This window comes from Dipodomys spectabilis, unplaced genomic scaffold (assembly GCF_019054845.1).
Source record: "Dipodomys spectabilis isolate Male_0828 unplaced genomic scaffold, ASM1905484v1 ptg000076l, whole genome shotgun sequence".
Taxonomy (NCBI): domain Eukaryota; kingdom Metazoa; phylum Chordata; class Mammalia; order Rodentia; family Heteromyidae; genus Dipodomys; species Dipodomys spectabilis.
In genome coordinates, this window is record NW_024870753.1 from 6,078,972 (window position 1) to 6,101,452 (window position 22,481).

Here is a 22,481-nt window from a genome sequence, read left to right on the forward strand (position 1 = left end):
TCCATTTCTTCGCCAGTAAAGAGAATGGGAAGCCAGGTGCCGGTGGCTCACGCCTGTAATCCCAACTACTCCGGAGGCTGAGATTTGAGAACCACAGTTCAAAGCCATCCCAGGCAGAAAAATCCATGAGACTCGATCTCCAATTAACCAGCAAAAAGCTGAAAGTGGAGCTGTGCCTCAAGTAGTACTGGAGTGCCAGACTTGAGAAAGGGAAAAAAAAATTAAAAACCAAGCTAAAGAGCAAGGACCTGAGTTCAAGTCCCAGTACAAAAAAAAAAATCTTGCCGGACGCTGGTGGCTCATGCCTGTAATCCTAGCTACTCAGGAGGCTGAGATCTGAGGATCGCGGTTCAAAGCCAGCCCGGGCAGGAGAGACCGTGAGACTCCTATCTCCAATAAACCACCAGAAAATCGGAAGTGGCGCTGTAGCTCAAGTGGTAGAGCACTCGCCTTGAGCTGAAGAGCTGAGGGACAGCGCCCAGGCCCAGAGTTCAAGCCCCACGACCGACAAAAAAAAAAAAAAAAGAATCTGAGAGCAGGGGAGGCAAATGCAGTGGGTGGAGACTGGCTTTGCTGCCTTTGTGCCCTGGGGAAAGTTTTCACGCCATGTTGCTTAAGTGTCCTCTATCCTAAACATCCTCTGGGCTTTGTCTTCACTCCTTCCCCCAGTCTCCAGGCCCTGCTTCCCTACCATTCCTTAGCAAGGCACCCCCAGACCCTCCAACAGTCCTGTCTGGGCACTGGCTGAGCTAGATGGCTAGATCCATCTAGTAGCGGGTCAGGATCTCCCATTGAGCGGCAAGTTACAGCCTCGGGCGCCATGGCCTCCTGAGGATGTCCCTCCACTGGAGTCAGAGGCCTGAGCTGTGCAGGGCTCCCTTCCGGCCTCCACAAGTGCGCTCCTAGCCGGGCGCCCGTGGCTCACACCTGTCATCCTCACTACTCAGGAGGCTGAGATCTCAGGATCACGGTTCAAAGCCAGCCAGGAGACTCTTATCTCCAATGAACCACCAGAAAACCAGAAATGGCACTGTGGCTCAAGTGGTAGAGTGCAGGGTCAGCGCCCAGGCCCAGAGTTCAAGCCCCACGACCAACCAACAACAACAACAACAAAAAAAAGTGCGCTCCTGCAGACATCCAGAGGCTCCCGCGGCGGGGAGGACCCAGCCCGTGCCTGCCCAGCCTGCACCTCCGTCCTCTCAGGACCATCATCACGGGGTGCTTTGGGGGTTCAATAGGACCAGAAAGGGCCAAAACTGGTTTTTGTTCCGCATACAACACAAAGCTCTTTGAGAGGCCGGGGCCGAGCCCTCCACGGAGCTGCGTGGCCTACATGCAGGGCCTCGCAGCCCAGGGCGGCCCGACGAGCCTGGGAAATGTAGAGAACCTCCACTGTGGTCGCCAGGCTGCCCTTCACACAGCCTTGACGTCCCAGCGGGGCTGGCGGGCCGTGGGTGCTGACCCACAGGAGAGGTGGTGCCCATCCCCAAGGGACAGCTGGCAGGAAGGCATCCCTGCCCCAGGCAGGATCACAGGGCTGGGTGAGGAGGAGCTGCGGCGTCGGAAGGGTTATCACTGTGTGTGCACACATGCACTTGTGTGTGTGTGCGTGTATGTGTGTGTGGCTGGGCTGATTACACCATAGTGTGCATGTAGGGGGAGGAGCAAAGTGTGAATGAAATCTATGGAACCAAAAGCCAGACTGTGTAAACTGCCAGCAGATATAACATTTAAAAAATAAGAACTGTGGGCTGGTGGCAAGGCTCAAGTGGTGGACCTCTGACTAGCAAGCACGATGCCCCAAGTTCAAATCCTAGTACCACTAAACAATTTTAAAACAGCAAAGCAGTAGCAGGAGGAGGAGCAGGAGGAGGAGGAGGGCAGGGAAGGAGGGAAAAAGGGAGGGAGGAAAGGAAGGAAGGAAGGAAGGGAGGGAGGGAGGGAGGGGGAAAGGAAGGAAGGAAAGAAGGAGGAAAGGAATGAAGGAAAGGAGGAGGAAAGGAAGGAAGGTAAGGAGGAGGAAAGGAAGGGAGGAAAGGAAGGAAGGAAGGAGGGAGGGAGCCAACTTGGGCAGGAAAATCCATGAGATTCTTATGTCCAATGACCTACCAGAAGTCTGGAAGTGGTGCTGTGGTTCAAAGTGGTTAGAATGCTAACCTTGAGCAAAAGAACTCAGGGATAGTGCCCGGGCCCTGAATTCAAGCCCCAGGACTAACCAAAAGGAAAAAAAATGTTTCGTTTTTACAATATAAAATTTAAAAATAATCTGTCACCTTTGTACCTAGTTTTGCACGCACAACGTTGTAAAGGTCTCTCAGGAGAAAATACATCTGTTCCCCTCTTTCAACATGCTCTTTCTCTGCTGCCCAGCTGACCTCTAAGGAATGACCCTCTGATCCTCTTGGGTCAGCCCTCAGAGGGCCGGGGTTACAGGTATACACCACCACACCCAGCTAACCTCTCCTAGAACAGACCTAGTACTGCAGGCGGGCCCCAGAAACTCAGGTCTAGAAGCTACCATACCCATAGGAGCCTCCATCTTAAGAGATTGCCCATATGCTATTGCCCTGGGGGCGGATGGACCCATGAACTGCCCTGCATCCCAGCTCCACGGCCCTGCAGTCCTCGTGTGGTCATTTCAGGGTTGGGCAATACCGCAGATCGGATCTTTCACTGATGGTTGGGGGATGAGGTGCCACCTGGTCGAGTGACGGCCTTACCCACCCTGGGGTGAGGAGGATGATGGTGCCCTTGTTCAGCCCCGTGGGGGTCGGGGCTGGTGGGCATGGCCCGGGGAGGAGCACAGAACGAGGTATCTTCAGCAACTCACCTGAATACGTGGAAGATCAATCAGATAGGCAGAATGGAATTCATGCTCCCGTTGGCTTGGAAAATTCCAGAATGGCCAACTGGAACTAGGTTTCTTTGACCAAAGCACTGGCAGTCCCACGGATGCTCCACGGAGGGGCGCAGTCTGGGTTTGGATGAGGAGACGAGGTGAACCCTTTCCTGCTTCTCCAGGCCTTCTGCAGTCTGGCCCCCTCATGACCCGTACGTAGGAAGCATTGTTCTCTTAGCAAGCTTGTGTCCAGCCCCAGGGGCGCCCTGAGATGGGGCCGCACAGGGGCGCCCAAAGCTCCGTCAGATGTCAGTGCAGGTGGACCAGGAGGCCAGCTCCATGGGAAAACGGGGGCCGGCACTAAGGCACAGTGCACGTCCCTCTGTCTGGCTTGTGATCGCGGTGGGCAAGCAAGGCTGGTGCCCGTCCGTCTACAGTGACGTCTGTGTCCCAGGAGTGGCTGCCCCGGTTCCCGCCTGCCCTGCACACCTCCTTCCACACCCAGGATGGGGCCGGGTCCCGCCCAGATCAATGAGGTCACGAAGGTGGGGTTGGGTCAGATGACTTTAAACATCTTATTTATGGCTCACACCTGTAACCCTAGCTACTCAGAAAGCTGAGGCCTGAGGATTGAGGCTCAAAGCCAGCCAGGGCAGGAAAGCTTGTGAGACTCTCATGCCTAGTGAACCACCAAAAAGCTGTAGCTCAAGTGGTAGAGCACAAAAGCTCAGGGACAGTGCCCAGGCCTCACCCCCCCTACACACACACACATCTCATTTACAGCTGAAATGTATCAAAAGAGCTGCTTAAACTCCGAGCTGGCCTGGCATGAAGGGACGGCCAAGTGTGCGCAGAGCAGGAGAGAGGCAGGCACATGGAAGCACACACCTCGTGAAGGCTCAGGACAGCCTGGCTCTGGAGGGCACCCCTGCCAGCCGGCGCCTCAAACCAGAGCACACAAGCTTCAGGACTGGGTCTTCCACGCCTCTTCCACTAGGACCACGCAGCTGAACTGAACCAGCCAGGCACTGACCTGCATTGGCTCAAGTGACTTCACCTTGTGGCAAAGTTGAACCAGCACCACGACACCTGACCATAGTGATTGTAATCGCACCCCCACTGCGGGCCCAGCCCCACACTAATTACTTCAGATCATTATTCCAGTTAATCTTCAAAACAGCCTGTAAGACCAGCGTAATTATTTATCATTCCTATAATGAAACTGACACTCAGAAAAATAAATTAACTTGTCCAACTCTTCCATGCAGGAAGCGGCCGACACCCGGGCTTGGAGCCTTGTGGCCAGACTGCAGACTCTGTCCCTTGCACGGTGAACGGTGGCTAGTGGCCGTGTGTGCGTTGTCATATTTAAAAGATTCAAGTCTGGGCATCATCGGCTCCCATCTAACCAGGAGGCTATGATCAGATGATCATAGTCAAAAGCCTGGGCAGAAAAAGGCACGTGTGTCTCTTATCTCCAATTAACCAACAAAACACTGGAAGTAGAGGTATGGCTCAAGTGGTTGAGCATCAGCTGTAGGTAGAAAACCTAAGGGATAGTGCCGTGGCTCTGAGTTCAAGCCCAGTACTGGCATACATGCATGAAATAAAAGTATAAATTTTCAAACATATACCAACGCTTCATGACTCATCCATTTCCCAGGAGCAACAGATATGGACTTAGGGTTCATCTGTGTTCATGGATTTCCCCCACCCCCAGCCAGGCACACCCCCCTAATCCCCCCCCCAGACTTCAGGTAGCCACTTCTTTCTTTCAACAGCTGTACCAGCTCAGGGGGACAGCCTCTCCCTGTGCCCTCACCCCTCAGCCCGACCAAATGGCTCCCGCCCTCAGAGCTTTCTAGACAGGAAGCCTCCACCATCAGTCTAGCTCATTTGGAGAAGGGGAACAACCGGATGTGGCGTTCTTCTGCCTGCTGGGGTTGTTACCATAAGGAGAAGACTTTCTAGACCAGCCTGGTCTTGGACCCCTATCCTAGCATGCTTCCAATTCCAGTTCCTGCTTCAGGATGACTTAGGGGGTCTCCCTGCCTGTCAGTCTGAGCAGGAAGTGTCTGCAGTTAGGTTTTCTGTCCCCCACCCCCACCCCCCATAAGCTGGAGGACTCTCTCTTCCGGCATCTGCAGATGTGGAGTAGAATACCTACCTACCTGTCTTGCAATGTGATTTAAAGTAGGTTGGCTAGAAGAGGATGCAGTACTGGCCATGGCCAGGAGGTGTCGCCCAACAACAGCATCCTGGAAACCTTTGGGCGGGGTGGGGGCCACTTCCATGAGCTTCTTTCAGTATTAAATCCCCTTGGACTACAGAGGAAGTGGAAGAAAGTTCCAGCTGTGGGATCCCCTTTGGAGCAGCCGGTTTAGGTCTGGCTCTACTCCGAGTCAGAAAGTGGAGTTTTGGAGTTTTACAGGTTTCAAAATATGCTGGCGTGCAGAGGCTTCACCACAAGGCCAGCATCGAGTCCCCTTTGACAGCTGAGGAAGTTGAGGCTTTGGAAAGGCAACTGCAGCCCCTGGAGGACAGATCTGGGGCTCCAACCCCAGCCTCTGCATTCTTGACATGGTGCGGGGGTGTATCCCCACAGACCCAGCCTTCAGGAGGGGACTGGAGGCTGCGGCCTGGGAGCCCTTGGGGAAATGGAAAGGCACCAGTGCTCCCAAAGTTTTACAGGAGGTGTGCTATCTTCTGAGTCTCTCTGGGTCTCAGATTCTGCAGTTGAGCAAGGGGGATTTGACTCGATCAGTGGCTTCACACACACACACACACACACACACACACACACACACACACACACACACACACACACACACACATCAGGAGAGGGAGAGGGAACACCCATACTGCAGAAGCAGGGGCCTGGATATTTGAATGGAAGAAATCAAGAAAGCTGGGTCACACGGCATCAGAGGAAGAGGACGCCTGGGCGAAGGGCCAGAGGGTCTTTCAGACCTGCAGGGCTGGTTTAGAGGAGCAGCGCCCCCAGGAATCTGCCCAGCCACCAGGACGGGGCAGGAAATGTTGTCCAGCTCAGAGTGGGCAGTCCATCCAGGGTGGCCCTTCTGTCACCCTATCCTCTCGGGAGGAACTGAGCATGCCTGGCCCCTGGGGGAAGGGGAGGCTCTGCTCTCTGGGAGAACAGCCCAGCCCCTTGGTCCCTCCAGGCCTGGGGGGGGGGGGGGGGGGCCTCTCTGGCTTCTGTGTAGCCAAGCTGGTGTGTGGCTCCCCCTAGTGCCACAGGGTGGGATGGCAGAGCTGGGTTCTTACCGCCCAGGCCTGCCCAGCACCCTGTCACAGACCGCCCCAAATGTGCACAATTACCCATAATGACCCGGTGCACCCAGAGCTGGAGAAACCACCTCCTGGGGACCAGATTGCGCCCCTCGGGTAAGGCCAGTGGTAACAACAACTCCAGAACCGAGAGAGTGACCAGCCAGGCCACACCTGGGACCAGGACTCGTAAACTATCTTGCCTCCATCCCCCGCCCCTGATTCTTCCTCTACCTAAACGTAATCCTTATGTCTGCACCCGAAGGATGGCTGGAAATGAAGTGCCATCTTCCCATGGCACCGTGCCATGCAATCTCCTTCCCCGTCCATCTTTCTCTTTTAATAAACTCTCCTGTCACCTTCACTACATTCCTGTCTTGCCAAAATTCTTTTCTTGCCAGACATAGATAGTTGTGCTGACTTTCTGGCAATACTTCTTAGTCCTTAAAAGAAGTGGGGAGTCCCAGCTGAGCTAGCAGATGACCCAGGGGCTGGGAACCCTCACAGACAGCCGAGCCAAGTCTGCGCCATGGTTCAAAAAGCACCAAGGAGCTGGGCACCAGTGGTTCACCCCTGTAATCTTAGCTATTCAGGAAGCTGAGATCTGAAGATTGAGGTTCAAAGCCAGCCTGGGCAGAAAAGTCCATGAGACCCTTATCTCCCATGAACTACCAAAGAGCCAGAAGTGGATGTATGATGGCTCAAGTGGCAGAGCACCAACCCTGGACGCAAAAAGCTGACCCACAGCACAAGACCCAGAGGTGGAACCCCGGTCCTGCGTGCTGGCCAGAAGTATGCAAATGCTAAAGCATCCCGCATCCTGCGATGCCCTGCAGGGCTCGGGAAGGCATCCCGTGCCAGGGCTAACGTGTGGACGTGGTGCTGAAATGAGGAACCTGTGCAGTGGGAGGTGGAGGCGGGGCGTGAGGAGCTTGGCCATCATCACCTGGTTCCTGATTGGCTACACCCGAGCTCGCGTCCAAGCCTGCTGGGGCCCCAGCCTGCCATCTTAACTGTGACACCAGGGCGGGAAGGCTTCGACGATTCCCCACCTCCACTCAGCACCCACACCGCCGACTCCCCAACACCCCGCCACCCCACCCCAGCACTGCTGCCTGTGTGTTCACCCAGAAAGTGCTTCCTGAGCACCCAGCCCGCGCCTGGACTGGGCTGGGTGACCATCCAAGGCCATCCCTGCCTCCTGTAGCTTGTTGGCATCAGGGTTCAGACTAGAGTGGGCATGCACAGGACACAGGATGACACAGGGCAGCCTGCCAGAGGCCCAGGATGCTGACAGAGGGAGCAGGAAGGGCCCTGGACCATCTAAGACTTGCCTGGGCCCCTACTCCCGCCCTGTCCCGGGACGGGTGTCTAGGGGCTCGGGCCCCTCCCGAATGACTTCTTTGACTTTGCAGAGGGCATGTGGTGGCCACTGGAGCGGAAATGGCTGTGCTGGGGATCCGAGGACAGTGGGTCCCAGGCTGCCAGTCCAGCATGTGCTCGGTTACTGATTGACAGGGGCTTCGGAGGGAAGGCAGGAAGGCGGGAGGAGGAGGAAGGGCCCGGCACAGCATTCTCCATGTTCCCGTGGCTCCAGGTCGCCCTCTGCCAGCAGCCCCTCTTTACCCTAGACGGAGGACCAGCCCCTCCAGGCTCTTTCCCGGGCAGGGAGAATGGGGGAGAGGAAACTTGCTGGGGGAGGGGGAGGAATCCGCACAAAGTCCCAAAGCATTTTTTTAAAAAATGGAGGCTGGATGCTGGTGGCTCATGCCTGTAATCCTAGCTACTCAGGAGGCTGAGATCTGAGAATCCAGGTTCAAAGCCAGCCAGGGCAGGAAAGTCCGTGAGACTCTTATCTCCAACAAACCACTCAGAAAACCGCAAGTGGCGCTGTAGCTCAAGCGGCAGAGCACTCGCCTTGAGCTGAAGAGCTGAGGGACAGCGCCCAGGCCCAGAGTTCAAGCCCCACAACCGACATAAAAAGAAAAAAAAAAAAAAAAGGAAGGCTTACACTGGGACCACCACACCTGGACATGGGCCCCACCCCATCCAGGTCCTAGTGGGAAACCAAGTCCAGGCAGGGAAGGGGAGAGGAGGGGAGAGGGGGGAGAGGAGGCCAGCGTGCCTGAGCATGTGGGCAAGACCACACCAGAGCTCATCTGCCCACACCCGGCCTCGTGCCCGGCTCTTCCTGTGTCAGGAAGTGGTGAGGAGCGGCCAAGCCTCACCAGGTTAAGCAAAGGCCCAGAGGCACCACATCCAGAGCCAGCAACTCCTGTGGACCTGTCCCTGGGGTCCTCTTGGGTCCTCCCTGCCCTCCCCCACCTCCTGGTCAGGCCGTGACTCCCGCTGTCTCCATGTTGAAGGCCCCAGGGTGCTCAGACACCAAGATGCCCATTGATTCTGCCCAGATCCGCAGCTGGGATCGAGGAGGGCCGCTCAGGCGGCCCACCTCTGCCCTTCCTCCCTTACCAAAGGCCGGTCTCCACTTTTCTGCCTCTCATGAAGTGGGGGTCTGAGGCTCAGGGTTCCCCAGGAAATCAAGGGATCGTGGGGGCCGGGAGGAGGCCGAGGGGACTGGACATTGGAGGAAAGTTGAAGAGGAAAGTTGGGGGGAATTTGAAGTGGGCAAGGCTCCCTCTTGTGGCAATATCAGGGATTGCACTCCAGGACCAGGACTGTGTCCAAATTCTCGTGCTTGGTTGTTGTTTGTGACCAGCTTACAGGTTTGAATTGTGGAAAATCTCCAAGTGAAGTGGAAGTTCACTAACTTCCAGTCCTCGCGACCTTCCTGGAGAGCTAAGAGGAAGGTCAGGGCTGTACACTGTCCCGCACACTGGAGGCCCCTCAGCCTCGGTGTCCTGCAGGGCCTCCTGTGAACCTTCAGACCTCTGCAAGGCATACAGAAGCCAGGCCTCTGACCCGGGGACTTTCCCAGCCATCCATTCAGGGGGAAAAGAGGAGACACCTCTAGGTGACAGGCAGCCATGAACTTGCTTTTGCAGGCAGATCGGCCGTTCTGCCTGAGCAGGTAACAAAACAAAGAAGACCAGGACACAAGAAAGACCCGGCCATCTTGTACTTGGATGGGAAGAAGCAGGTGGGGCAATTACAGGAGGGAGGCAGCAGCAGGACAAACGTCCTCACGGGGTGAACTTGACACCTCCTTTAGCGTCCTGCAGAGGGCTGGCTGCCGTGGGAGCAGAGGTTACAGCAGCCCACGGGACAGGCGGCGTCCGTGGCCCGGTGAGCGCGGTGAGCTCTGGGAAGACAGGCAGGATTGGGGCGGGCAGGGTGGAGGTGGGGCGCTGGGCATCTGTCTCTTGTCTGCCCAGCTTCCATGCCAGGCACTGGCCCTGTCACCTTCAGCCACGTGATGGAGCCTACGCTGATGGACCCCCACAGTCCCCCCCCGTACCCCCACATACCTATCCTCACAGCTCATCTTGGCTGACCTGCCTGAGAAGGGGAGAAGCAGACAGGCAGAGGTCAGGGGGACGGGAGAGTCCAGGGTCCTGGAAACTAGGGAGGGGGGACCTGCCCTCCCCCACACCCCCTCCCCACCCACCACCTCAGTTTCCCCAGGCAGCACTCACCGGTGCTTTTTGCCGCCCCCACAGCGGAATCGTTTACCTTGGAAAGACAATAGCATGTTTGTTTCTGTTGACTTCTTTCTTTTTCAAGGAGATCCTGCGAGATCTGGCGCCTCCAGGCTCCCCTGCCCCCTCCCCTCCCGCCAGGGCCACAGCCATGCCCGCCTTGGAGGCCACATCTGACCGGCTCTCTTTTTACAGAGGGCTGGACTGCGGGCCTTGGACTGCGGGCCTTCGAGAGCCCAGGTCAGGCAGGCATTGGCAGGCATTTACTACCGCAGCAGGTGCACTGTGTGTGGAGGAGCAGCTGAGGCCGGCAGGCTTGGGGTCCCTCGCCAGAGCTGCGTGCACAGTATTTCAGTGCTGGGTGCACAGTAGCTGCTCACGACACGCTTAGAGAAGGATGGAAGTAACCCCAAAGCCAAGATTCCCTGCTCAGGCCCACCTGCCTCCCGCACCTGAGTGCCGAGCCTCTCCACGGCTCTTCCCTCCACAAGTGGGGGGTTCAGACAGGCCTGTGCTCAGTGCCTCCCGGGGTGAGTCCGATCGCCCCCTGTCCCGTGCTGGCAGTGGTGCTGACAGGGCTCACCAGGCTGCGGTGAGGCTCAAGCTCAGAAAGGGTAGTGTGCTCTCTGCCAGGCCACTAGAGGGCGCAATAGTTTCCTTCCCGCACCATGTACCCGCACCCCACACCCCAGCACCCCACACCCCAGCCAGCCTCCCTTCCCACTTACTGAGCAGGATGAGCAGCCCTACAATGAAGGCCAGGCCGGCGAAGATCAGGCCCCCTTTGCGGACTGTCTCATAGTCTGGGGGAGGAAAGGGGCGTGTGGTGACCCCCACTTCAGGCAGCCCTCCCGCCCTCCCCCCCCCGCCCACCTGGGCGTGTGGTGATGGGGAGCGGAGGGGGCCCTGTGCAGACCCAGGGCAGGGGCTGCAAGGGGGGAGGGAGGAGGGTTCTGGGGGGGGGAGGAGGGCTCCTGGGATGGGAGGAGGGCCATGGGGGGATAGGAGGAGGGCTCTGAGGGGGGGAGGAGGGCTCTGAGGGGGGGAGGAGGGCTCTGAGGGGGGGAGGAGGGCTCTGAGGGGAGAGGGCTCTGAGGGGGGAGGAGGGCTCTGGGGGATGGGAGGAGGGCTCTGGGGGGAGGAGGGAGGAGGAGGGCTCTGGGGGAGGGAGGAGGGCTCTGGGGGGAGGGAGGAGGGCTGGGGGGGAGGGCTCTGGGGGACTACCCGGCTTACCATAGTGAAAGGGGTCCATGGCCTCTTGACTGCTTCCACCTGAGGAGAGAGCCAGGGATGGGGTGCGAGGTGCCACAGATGGGCTCAGGGAGACCTGCGGTCCTCCCCCACCCCGGGGGACGAGGCTGGAGGGCAAGGTGCTGGGGGGGACATGGGGCAGTAGACACAGACACCCCCTCCCTGCGGGGCATGAGCCCAGAGTCGGAGATCACACAGGGCAGCAGGGAATCGGGCTCGGCAGAGCCCCACCGGCCAGCCTGCCTGCCCGGTGCGGCGGATGCTGGAGAGGTGGACGGGCCTGGCCCTGCACTCTGCCAGCCAGGGCGTGTCAGAGGGAGACGCTCACACAGGGGCTCCCAGTGTTAGACATGAACATACAGCTGCCACAGCCTCGGCTCATTTGCCCTGCAAGGCACCAAGATCATCCCAATGTCATTTGTGAGAGAAATGGAGGCACAGAGAGGGTAAGTGAGCCACCACAGTCACACAGCACGCAAACACACTGACGAGGGCTTTAACCAATCTGTGCACTCTCAAGATGGCAGCAGGAAGGAGTCCCCAGTCCATGCTGCCCGGCCTGCCACCACCCCCCCCCGGGCTTCCTGCTGGAGGCCCTCCTGGTACCAAGGAGCCAGACCAGCCTGAAAGAAAGAATGTGCAACTCAGCAGCCACCGGGCAGGGCTGAACTGTGCCCTGGGCAGTGGGCAGCCTCGGGCCGGCCGAGCCCTGCCAGTCCTCAGCTAGGAAACATCAAGCTGGGCGGGGTCAGTGCCTGCTGGACTTCAGGAAGGCCAGAAGCCACGGGAAGAACAAGGGGACCCGGACCCTGGTCCCCCCATAGCAGGGAGCCTTCAAGGTGACTCCCGGATCCGATCCAGGCACTGTCGGAGGTCGCATGGAGAGTTAGCCGCTGAAGCTGGACCCAAGTGACCCACCTCACCACACCTGGAAGCAACTCCCCCGGACACCCTGTCTCCAGCTAGGCGGTGAACCCCACGCCCACCCACGCCAGCCAACAGGCACGCATAGCCCCACCAACGCCCACCTATGCCCACCCATGCCAGTCAATAGCCACTAGCACCATCCACGCCCATCCGTGTCCATCCATCCATCCACGCCCACCAGTGTCCACCCAGGCCACCCACCAATGCCCACCCATGGCCTCTTCTTTTCTGGATCTCTTCAGATGCCACTTCTGCCAATACATGCCCACCTCCCCCCCCAGGTCCTTACCTACCACAGGCCCCTGAAGGACTCTCACCCCAAAACAGCCCGGAAGGCAGAGTCTACCCGCCTCTGGCCACTCAGAGTCCAGCCGGCCCGGCCCGGGCAGCGAGGACACGCTCACACCCCAGGTTCACCGTCCAGGCTGCTTTCAGGGTGAAGGCAAGGCTCCCCCTTTCTCAATGCAGATTGTCTTAGGGAGGAGGCCGGTACGTGGAAGGCAGGCCGGGGGCAAGAGGGAGAAGAAGGAGAAGGAGAAGAGTCTCCTTGCCACCCCCCAGCCCAGTGCCTGCTCACACTCACACACACTCACCCTCACTCTCCGGCCACATAGCCACGGCCACCTTCCCCGTCCCCACACCCAGCTGCTCCACTTGAAGATGCGTCTGGACGGGCATTAAACATTAACCGCTCCAGCAATGTTTACCCGCACGAGCAAAGGCGGGCGGGCTGCACCGAGGGGCCACGGGAGAGCGCTGCCTGGCTCTCCTGCCCCGCCCCGCCCCAAGGAAATTTCCAGAGAGAAGGCCGGGGATGATTCAGTAATGGATTCTTCCACTGGCCTGACCAGCCACATCTGGGTGGGTGGGGAGAGCTGAGGGGCCCAGGCTGCATGCAGCCGAGTTGAGTTCCCGTGGCCCCCCCAAACCCCCGGCAGTGAGCGAGCCCCCCACAACCCTGCAGAGGCCGCGGCCGCAGGCCCAGGGCCTGGCTCATCTCTCTCCCACCGCGGCCCCCCCGGAGACCCCCAAATCCCCAGCTTCTGCAGCCCGTCCTGACTTCCTCACTCATGCCCTGGGCCCAGTCCAGCCCTCAGCCCTCCGCCAGAAAGCCTCCGCCCTGCTTCTAGACTCTTCCACGAAGAAACTGAGGCTCCTGTCCCCGCCCCCGCAGACAGCTGTGCCATGATCTCATTGGCAGACATGGGAAACTGAGGCCAGGGAGGCCTGACTGAAGCTCGCCAGCCACAGCAGCGGAGCCGCAGAGCCCGATCCTCCAGGCTGTGCTACGCTACTGTCATGATTGTCACCTCTGGTGACACAGCTGAGTCCCTCTCCCCCAGCACAGGACCGGAGGGCTGTCCCCTCGGGAGCCAGCGAAAAAATGAGGAATGGAAGACAAGGAGAGAGGTTAGACAGGGAATAATAGGGCTGGATGCAGAGAAAGAGAGATAGATAGATCATAGATAGATAGATAGATAGACTAATAGAGAAATGGAGAGATAATAGATGATAGATTCTAGATAAGATAGATGATACAGGTAACTAAATAAGATAGATGATAGGTAGAGACATAGATAAATAGAGATACAGAGATAAATACATAGAGAGATGTATTATAGACTCAGAGAGATAATAGATCAGATAGATAACTAGGTAACTAAATAAGGTAGATGGTAGGTAGGTAGGCAGATAGATAGATAGATAGATAGATAGATAGATAGATAGATAGATAGATAGATAGATAGATAGATAGATAGATAGGAGATGGATGCTGGATCGATGGATGGGTGGATAATGGATGTGCAGAAGGATGGATAAATGGGTAATGGATATGCAGATGGATGGATGGATGGATGGATGGGAGGCATAATGGGTCATGATGGATGGACAGCCTCCATGGAGGAGCTCACTTGGGGCCAGGCACTCACTCCACAGAAGTCGCGCCCTTGGCCTTCAGGTGACCCCACAGGGTAGGGAATGGGGGTCCTCACCCTACTTTCTGGAGAAAAGCTAGGCACAGGAGGAAGGGGATGTATGTGGCCAAAGGGCTGGCAGCTAGGATTGGAAGTGGGAGGAGTGCAGCAGCTGGCTGGACAGACAGACAGACAGACAGACAGACAGACAGACAGACAGACAAAGGAGGCTGCCGGAGAAGCTCCCATCCCAGCCTCTGTCTGGGAGGAGCTCAGAACCAACAGCTTCGAGTTGAGAGCCTGTCACACACACACACACACACACACACACACACACACACACACACACACACAGAGGCACGCCTCTGCTTTGCCAGCGCTCATGCCGGTGTGTTTGAAAGGCGGCAGCCCGGGCAGTGGGGAGGGGCCGGGCTCTGGCAACTCACCCAGGTACCACCTGTGCATGGCGGGTGCGGGAGAGCGGGGTGCGCTGCTGCTGCTGCTGCTGCTGCTGCTGCTGCTGCTGCTGCTGCTGCTGCTGGGGTGTTCTCCACACTGAGCGAGCGGAGCCCCGACAGGAAGATCAGGCCAGGAGGAGGGGCTGGCCAGGGAGCCCAGGCCCCCCCCCCACTCACCTGCCTGGGCTGGTTGGGGCGAGAGACCCACGTGAGCGAGAGGAGGGGGACTTCCATGGCCCTGGGCACGGGGTGCCAGTGCCCCCCCCGCCTGCTGCCCCCCTCCCCAGAGCTCCATGCACACAGCCGGGTCCCCAACAAGAAGGCCAGGATGGAAGAAGGCAGAGCCCCAAACTCACTCTGCTCCGGCCTGCTGGCTGCTGGCTCTGAGAGGCTCCGGGGCACCTGTGGATCCCCCGAGTCTTTGCTGGGTGAGCCCTGAGTCTTCACCCCACCCCCGGGTCTGCCCTCGGGGGCGTGTGTCCAGCCTTGGCTTTGCAGCTGCCAGTCCCCTGAGCCTGGACGGGGGAACAGCAGCTCCCTGCCCAAGGCGCCAGGGCGGACAGGGCGGGGGCACCGGCTTCCTGTCCTTTGAGCGACTCTGGGGCTCCTGGGGTGCCCTGCCCTTCCCCCACAGGGGCGTCTCATGGCCACAGGGACCAGACACTGCTGTGAGGTCACATCCGTCCAACCATCTCTGAGGACTCGGCGCCTAATGAGGCCTCTGAGGGCCGCTGGTGCCAGGAAGCAGCCAGGAGGCCATGCTTCTGGTGCCAGGGTGGGGGAGGGTGGGGAGGGCGGGGGAGGGCAGCCCACCCTGCCATTCAGAGGTCACTGGGGCCAGCCAAGAGCCAGGCCACGGTGAGGGGCCTGTGTGTGGCACCTGCCCTGGCATGGCCGCACTAGAGCCTGGCCATGCTGGGTCTGGTCTCTGTGCCCCTCCCAGCAGCGAGGCCGGTCCTGAGGCCCTGCTCTGCAGGGCTGGGCCGAGGTCCGTTCCAGGGTCCTGAGCCGGGAGCTCCGACCCCAGGCCTCCTGTGCCCCTCCTGGATGTCCACAAGGCCAGGGACAACGCTGCCGTGGCTGTGTCACATGTGTCTAAGTGCAAACCTGAGCCTCCCAGCGGAGTGGAAATTCCCCGAGCCGGGTCCGTGGAAAAGTCGAGGTGCCCAGTGTCGGGGCCACCTGGGACTTTGAAGTGACCTGGCGCAGGCATCTCACCTGAAGAGCCTTGTGCTCACCCCCTGACTTTGTGTTCCTGAATTCCCCACGAGTCACTGTTCCAACCGTACTGGTCACCTGATGGGCTGCTAATTCCAGAGCTCACTCCTGCCTCAGGATCTTTGCACAGGCTGCTCTTTTTCCTGAGGCCTGGAACGATGTGTTCAGCTCCCAGCTGGACACATATTGCTGTCAGGGCTCTCCTCCTCGGTCTGACTCGGAAGACCCTTCTCAGTACCCCGGTCTAAAACTTTCACATCACCCCCTGGGACACGCCAACCCCCTTCTTGGCTTCCCTTTTTCTCCGCAGCACCAGCTGACACATTCTGTGCTTTCCTTAACCTGTTTGTTTTCCTCTTATCCAAAAGGATTGCTCCAAGAGGTCCAGGACCACCGTGTTGGTCCAGTCCTGGACCCTCCGGCCTGGGATGGCTCGGAGTAGACCTTCGGTCTTGTGAGATGAATGAACCAGTCGCAGAAAGATGACATCAGAACTGGAGCTTGCCTAAGGTAGCCCGCCCTCCTTCCAGGCCACAGGTAACTGGGCCAGCACCCCACCTTGCCAACAGCTCCCCCAGGAGCCTTCCTGAGGCATCCCCTCCCTCCTATTCACACCCCTCTCAGCCCCCTGAAGCCCTGATGCACGCACATTGGATAAGAGTTGCCGAGATCCTGCCTTTCCACCTTGTTCCTGTCCAAGCCTTTCTCATGCCCTCCGCCCTCCGCCCTCCGCCCTCCGCCGGCTGCCGAGGCCATCATCCCGTCCTAGCTGGCTCTGGGGACAAGGAACCTTTCCCTAAGACATCAGAAGCCCCCGCAGAGAGTCCCCAGCCCCTTTGGCCCCTAGCCCACGTTTCCCTGAAAGTTGCCCACCGCCCCCATGTGTGTATCTGCTTGGGGGGCCCCTGAGGGTTGGACCACTCACGAAAAACCCTTTGTGTCTTTGACCCTTCTCTGCAGGCTGCAGGAGCCCGGGGAAGGAAGGTCTGGGGCAGGAGAGTTGGCTGTCGGCTGAGAGCTCAGCTGAGGGACCTCATCTCTAACACAGAGTTGCAGTACCAGGCACCTTCCTCCACACCCCCAGGATAGACAGAGGGTGTGGGCAGCACACTGGGCTGTCCAGAAAGATCACCAGCCTTCTAGGCAGGGGGGCGGGGAGAGGGGGAGAGAGAGAGAGAGGAGGACCCTTCTGTGCACAGTGGGACAGGAACACCTACCTACAGGCAGGACTGCTGCAGGAAGAGCTGCTGCTACTGCAGGTAACAGTCCTTGGCCAAAGAAGGTTCTAGAACATGGCGGTGTCATTCTCCCACTCTCAGTTGAGCCCGTAAGAGACCAGGCTACTCACTGCAATCCTTTGCTTGGCTCAGCCCCGAGGCCTCTGAAATTGCACCCCCCCCCGTGGGGTGGGGAACAGAGGACACCCCGGCTGCACCTCCAGGATCAGGGGGACCTGGGGCGGCCAGTCGGCTGACCTTTATCAGCCCCAACATACGCTCTGCCAGCCTGGGCTCTGGGGGGGCTGCCGGTTAGTTCCTCCTGGTCTCGGCCCAGCAGCTGGGCAGGGGCTTCAAGGAGAAATTCCCTAGCACCCCACTCCTGGCCCACTGCAGGGAGGGGGGCTGGTACCCTGCGCCCCAAGGAGCACCGGCTCCCGGCTCCTGCTGTGGCCGCAGAAACAGGTCCCTGGGGTCTTATAGGGAGCTGCTGGGAGGAGGGGGACCCCTGGGGGTCCATTCCTTAAGTGTCGGCTTCAAGATGGCCTGAGCTGCGGGGCACAAGAGCACTGTGCTCTGAGACTCAAGGTCACCAGCTGGCGACAAGGACAAGGCCATTCCACCCCACCCCCACCCCCACGGCCAACACCCGGCCACGGCTACGTTCTTGGCTTGTGTGTGGAGCTTGGCTGTTTCTCAGCTGCCACCTCAGTCCCGGGCTTTGGACCACCGCCTCCAGGAAGACCTCTGGGACCAGCCCACCCTCACCGCGCCGCCCTTCCCTCTTGGAGCATGGTGTCTGCCCGTCCATCTCACACGCTGAGGGGCTCCAAAGCTGCCCCCCCGCCCCCCAGCCAGGCGGGCTGTATGACCCCTATTTTACCGAGGGTGGAAACTGCAGATGATTGTGGACAAGTCAGAACTTGAACCCAGGCCGGCCAGGTAGAAGGGCCTAGATGGGTGCAGAGGACAGGATGTCTGCATTGGGGCCCCGGGGAAGAGCCCCACCCCCACCCCAGAAGCCCCCGTGGTGCGTCCATTGGGGACCCTGGGCTTCTGTGGACCTGGGATCACGGCTAGCCTCAGGCTAGCAGCAGGAAGGACTTGGTGAGGCAGGAAGGCCAGGATGGCGAGGCTGGGGTCTGTGGAAGTCACAGGGCTGGGTGATCACGAGTTCAGTGGGGGGAACGTCCCCCACCCGGAACCCTCAGGACATCGGATGCCCTCCCCGCCACACCCTGGCAGGTGCCCACCGCTGCGCTGCCAGCCGCAGGGCTGGGGTTGGCTTGAGCTGACCGGTTCGGCCCCCCGGAGCCTGGCAGGGATGGCTGTGAATCATGCTAACAAGCGAGGGGCGCGGCCCTCCTGAAGCTCCGCCCCTGCCCAGGCACACACAGCTGACCTTGACCTTGCTTTGCCAGGGTCCCAGAACGGGCAGAGCGGCCAGGGACTCGGTGGGGCAAACCAGACCCAGCCGGAGAGCTCCCCAGGGCCCAGGAAGCCCTCCCTTCACCCGGTGACCTTGGGGTGTGCCTTGGCTGGCACTGCCCCCTTCTGTCCCTGCCACTTGGCTATGTCTCACCCTGCGCCTCTGTTTCTCTTCCAAGAACAACTTTGGCAAGTGCTAGTGTGCAACCTGCAAGAAACACAAGAGGTGACAACTCTGGGGTCACAGAAAACGAGCTCACTGCCCTGAATCCAGGACGGCTTCCCGGAGGGGGTATGGAGAGGACAGGGTAAGAGCTCTGAGCACAGCGTGCGGGGGCAGGGGGTGCACCCACAGCCCCTTCCCAGGTCCCCAGGGGAGGGGGCCGGACCTGAGCCAGATGGAACCTACCGGACCCACAGGCAGGAGGGGCCTGAGCCTGGTGCCCTGGGGTTGGGGGGGGACCAGGGCAGGGGCCACCTGTGTGAGGAGACCCCCAAATCGCCACACACCTCCATAGCGGCCATTGATCTTCCTCTTTAGGACCAAGGCCAGCACCCTTTGCATTGCAGTGGTTGAAGCACAGTACCAAGTCCTTGGCTTGTAGAGGTCTTTACTGGGGGGGGGGGGCAGGGTAAGAGATGGGAGACGCAAAAACCAGCAGCCACTTGGGAACCATGAGGCTTTATTTGTTTTCTGGTGTCAGAAGGGTGGGTCACAAGACAGAAGAGTGGTCTCTCCCGGGTGGGTTCATTTCCACAGGAACACAGAGGAAGGCTGGGGTGGGATCTGGTTTGAGTTTCTAACCATGACCTTCTCTCTTGGCCAGGGCTGCCGAGGTGCGCCGTGGGGTTCTGCTACAGCCCACGCCACCTCCCTGGCTCCCACCGCGCTGCCATGCAGAGAGAGAGGCGGTGGGGGCTGACCACAACCCTCCTCCTCTCCCCGCTGCCCCGCCCTCTAAGTCCAGACAGGGTAGCGGAGCTCCAGAGTTATTGCTCAGAAGATAGGAAAGGGGCTGGGAGGCCCTGGACTACAGAAATCTCTGGGTGCTCCCCAAAGAGCCAGGGCATTAGAGGGGTGTACAGAGGGAGCCCCAAGAGGAAAAACGACCACAGCCAAACCTAACAGCCTGCCTAACCGTAAGGCTGAGCTCACTAGCACCTGCGTGGAATCTCCAATTGCTAAGAGACCTTCTGAACAGACTTGGGTCACAGTGGAGTGGGGAGGCTGCCCTCACCCCTAAATTCACAGGAGAAGCTGATGGCGGCATGGCGTAGCTCCTGCCCGGAGGACGGGGGGCGGGGGGGGGGGGCGGCACGGTCCACGAATACAAAACCACCCACAAACACGTAGCCACAAAGACCACAGACAGCAGACACAGGGAGGAACACAGACACGCACGGGGTGAGCAGGCTGGGCGGGGACGGGAGAGGCACGGGGGACACACAGCTCTTCTCCAGATGGCTGGCCGCAGGCTCTGGAGGCTGGGGAGGAGAGGATTTCAATTAAAATACGATTCGGACCCTGCTCTGTGTCCTGGCCTGCTCCTCGTCCTGCCCACAGCGCAGCCTCTTTGCCCCTGAAATACCCATTAGTTATTCACAAAGCCGTCCCTTAGGAGAAAGACCTGTTGTTTTATTTCTGTGCTACTGGGAATTGAACTCAAGGCCCTCACTCGCAAGGCAGGTCCTCCACAGCTTGAGCCAACCTCTGGCCACTCTTCGCTCAGTTCAGCCTGGCTGTGATCCTACTATTGGAGCTTCCCTGTGTGGCTAGGAATGACAGGCGTGCACTACTGTACTTGGCCATGGATTGAGGGGGGCAGAGGTTGTTTTTTGTGTGTGGGGGGAGATGGGGGGTGGGTAGTGGGTCTTGAACTCTGGGCCTGGGCGCTGTCCCTCAGCTCTTCAGCTCAAGGCGAGCGCTCTACTGCTTGAGCCACAGCACCACTTCTGGTTCTCTAGTGGTTTACTGGAGATTAAGAGTCTTACAGACTTTTCTTCCCAGGCTGGCTTTGAGCCCTGATCCTCAGATCTCAGCCTCCCAAGTAGCTAGGATTACGGGCGTAACCCACCGGTGCCTGGCTCAGAAGTTGTTTAATTTTTGGTGCTGGTACCAGAGCTTGAATTCAGGGCTTGGGTGCTGTCCCTTGGCATTTTTCCCCCCTAGTCCTAGAGCTTGAACTCAGAGCCTGAGCTCTGTCCCTGAGCCTCTCTGTGCTCAAGGCTAGTGCTCTACCACTTGAGCCACAATGCCACTTCCAGCTTTTTCTGAGTAGTTTATTGAAGATAAGAGTCTCTCAGACTTTCTTTCCAGGGCTGGCTTTGAACTTTGATCCTCAGATCTGAGCCTCCAGAGTAGCTAGGATTACAGACATGAGCCAGTCGTGCTCAGTTCCCGAGTTCCCGCCTGCTGGGCTGTCATGAGTGTGCACAAGCTCTTAACAAGGAAGTCAGTGCCACAGACACACACACTGCCAGGATCCCCAAAGCCTCAGTGAGAGAGAAATCTCTCTTCATTACAATTTAAGATCAAGTTAAACATGGCACCTAAAGACTGGAAAGCAGGGACTAGTCACCGTGCACTCTAGCGCCCCCTACAGCGAGAGGTGCAAAGGACACACACATGTGCAAACACGCACATGCATACACACATGCACACGCATGCACACGCAGTGCCCACAGATGCTGAGGACTGATAATACCACCATGGGCGGGGGGGGGGGGGGGCGGGGGGGGCCGGGTCACGTACTATCTACTTTCGAGTAGACCCCTAAAGTTCTGTAATAAAAGGTTCTTAAAAAGAAACCATAAAGTACTTTGTGATCAGTCACTCGGGGTCATTGTCCTCATGCCCTTGTGCATTTGGGGTGTCTCGCCACCTCTCTCCCAGTTGTCGGGGAGCTCCTTGAGCTCAGGGCTGAGCAGAGCCCTGGCTCCCAATGCTTGTGCCCAGGTGCAAGATGGGGGGTCTCAGGACTGGATGGTTCTTTCGGGGGGACCCTGAGGGGAGGCTCCTCAGCGCATCTCAGACCCGAAGCCCCATGGAAAATCCACCTGCCACCCCGGGCCGGGTGAGGACAGATGGGGCCCCAGGAGGGTCAGGCCGGAGCGGCTCACCTTCCTGCTGGAGGCTGCACTCAGTTCTCCGCCTTCTGGGGCTCAGCGGCTGGAAAGAAAGGCAGATGGTGTTGAAAGGGGTGACACTGACCCGGATGTATTGTATCATCACCTGCTTTGTTAAACGGCAAAAACAACGAAGACATGGGGGTGTTGCATGGGAGCCCTCACCCCCGGGCACCCCAAGAAGCAGCCACGCCTGCCTGCGAGTTCCAATGGCACAGATGTGGCACAGAGCCTCACCCTGCTACCCCGGGATCACACGAACTTGCTCACATGGTGCCAACCTGGCAGGGCTGAGTGATGCCAGATGGGGGTCTGTGACTGTCACTAGCCTGCTTGGAGCACATGAGGGGTGGCACCCGTGCAGCTCTGGGGGGGCCCTCCCCCCCCTATTGGGGCGGCACACAACAGCCCCGCCCTGGGCCAACGCCCCCCCCATGCCCGTCCCATCCGAGCAGACAGGTACCGTTAGTGGTGATGAGATTCTCCACCTGGGCCTCCTCGTCTCCCGGTACCCTGCCAGGGAGCAGACGCGGCGGGGTCAGGGCGGCTCCAGGGCAAACCCAGGCAGGCTGCACTGCTTGCTGGGGCACGGCCACCCAGCATCCAACCCTCTGACCACGGCATGCAGGGTCCAAGGACAAGTCGGGGCCACAGGGGAGTCAGAGGGAACTCGCAGCCCCCCTTTCCTGGTTGGCTCCCAAGAGAATCCAAGGTCCAGAGCCAGCCCTGGCCACCGTGAGGGACAGGAGGGTGGGACATGATGTCCAGCAGGGGGATACGAAGCATCTACTTTGCTCCAAGAGCCCAGTCTTGGAGCAAGGGACTGGAAAGGCCATGAGGCCATCTGTTTCCCCTCTCCCAGCCCAGCCTCCAAACAAGGTTCCAGAACCTTCTTGCCCATCCCCCCCCCAATCAACAGAGAGGCTGGCCCCCTCCTTCACCCTGAAGTTGAGAGCAATCCTCAAGTTCACACTCAACCCTCACCTAACACTCAATGCCCTCTTTCCCTCCCTCCCCCACCCCCCCTTCCTTCCTCTCTTTGTCTCTCTGGGACAAGTCTCCAAGAGAACGCTCCTGGGTTCCCAGGCCTTCCCAGCCCTGTCTTCCTTACCGGGGCTTCTGATTGAAACTGCATTTGCACCTGCGACCTGGAAAGGAAAAGAAACCATGGAAGGTTCTGGTCCCGGTGTGAGTTCAAGGTCCCGCTCCTGGCC

The 22,481-nt window shown here is 58.9% G+C and overlaps 2 protein-coding genes across 6 annotated transcripts in view; both read right to left on the minus strand.

The window, feature by feature from the left end:
• Nucleotides 1-5,439: 5,439 nt before the first annotated feature.
• Fxyd6 (FXYD domain containing ion transport regulator 6) overlaps nt 5,440-22,481 on the minus strand; it is a 31,366-nt gene continuing 14,324 nt past the window's right edge. For 2 of the 3 annotated variants that reach the window (XM_042682806.1, XM_042682805.1), the window contains exons 5-8: nt 22,379-22,415; nt 21,731-21,780; nt 21,262-21,310; nt 18,805-19,626 (exon numbers count right to left, since the gene is read on the minus strand). In XM_042682806.1, the coding sequence (XP_042538740.1) occupies nt 21,282-21,310; nt 21,731-21,780; nt 22,379-22,415 (116 nt within the window). In that variant the 3' untranslated portion in view covers nt 18,805-19,626; nt 21,262-21,281. Of the gene's footprint in view, nt 5,452-16,605; nt 16,612-18,804; nt 19,627-21,261; nt 21,311-21,730; nt 21,781-22,378; nt 22,416-22,481 lie in introns of those variants that run through there. The other variant, XR_006147853.1, reaches the window with a different exon arrangement.
• On the minus strand, nt 9,192-14,380 carry Fxyd2 (FXYD domain containing ion transport regulator 2). Of its 3 annotated transcripts, none has more exons than XM_042682802.1 (6): nt 14,267-14,380; nt 10,960-10,998; nt 10,455-10,529; nt 9,724-9,760; nt 9,556-9,586; nt 9,192-9,389 (listed from the first exon to the last, which is right to left on the minus strand). In XM_042682802.1, the coding sequence occupies exons 1-5, from the start codon at nt 14,283-14,285 to the stop codon at nt 9,562-9,564; spliced, it is 195 nt and encodes a 64-aa protein (XP_042538736.1). In that variant the 5' UTR covers nt 14,286-14,380; the 3' UTR covers nt 9,192-9,389; nt 9,556-9,561. The 3 variants fall into 3 exon arrangements, with proteins under 3 accessions (XP_042538736.1, XP_042538737.1, XP_042538738.1); XM_042682803.1 differs by lacking the exon at nt 14,267-14,380 and adding an exon at nt 12,498-12,597; XM_042682804.1 differs by lacking the exon at nt 14,267-14,380 and adding an exon at nt 11,338-11,374.

What these genes read in the sequence shown, in the direction of transcription:
- Fxyd2 (XM_042682803.1), bottom strand. Translation starts at nt 12,582, where the DNA reads ATGCCCGTCCAGACGCATCTTCAAGTGGAGCAGCTGGGTGTGGGGACG. An exon ending in AGGGCTGCTCATCCTGCTCA is followed by an intron (nt 9,761 to 10,454) that starts GTAAGTGGGAAG and finishes TGTCTTTCCAAG; the next exon opens with GTAAACGATTCCGCTGTGGG. An exon ending in GGGGGCGGCAAAAAGCACCG is followed by an intron (nt 9,587 to 9,723) that starts GTGAGTGCTGCC and finishes TCCCCTTCTCAG; the next exon opens with GCAGGTCAGCCAAGATGAGC.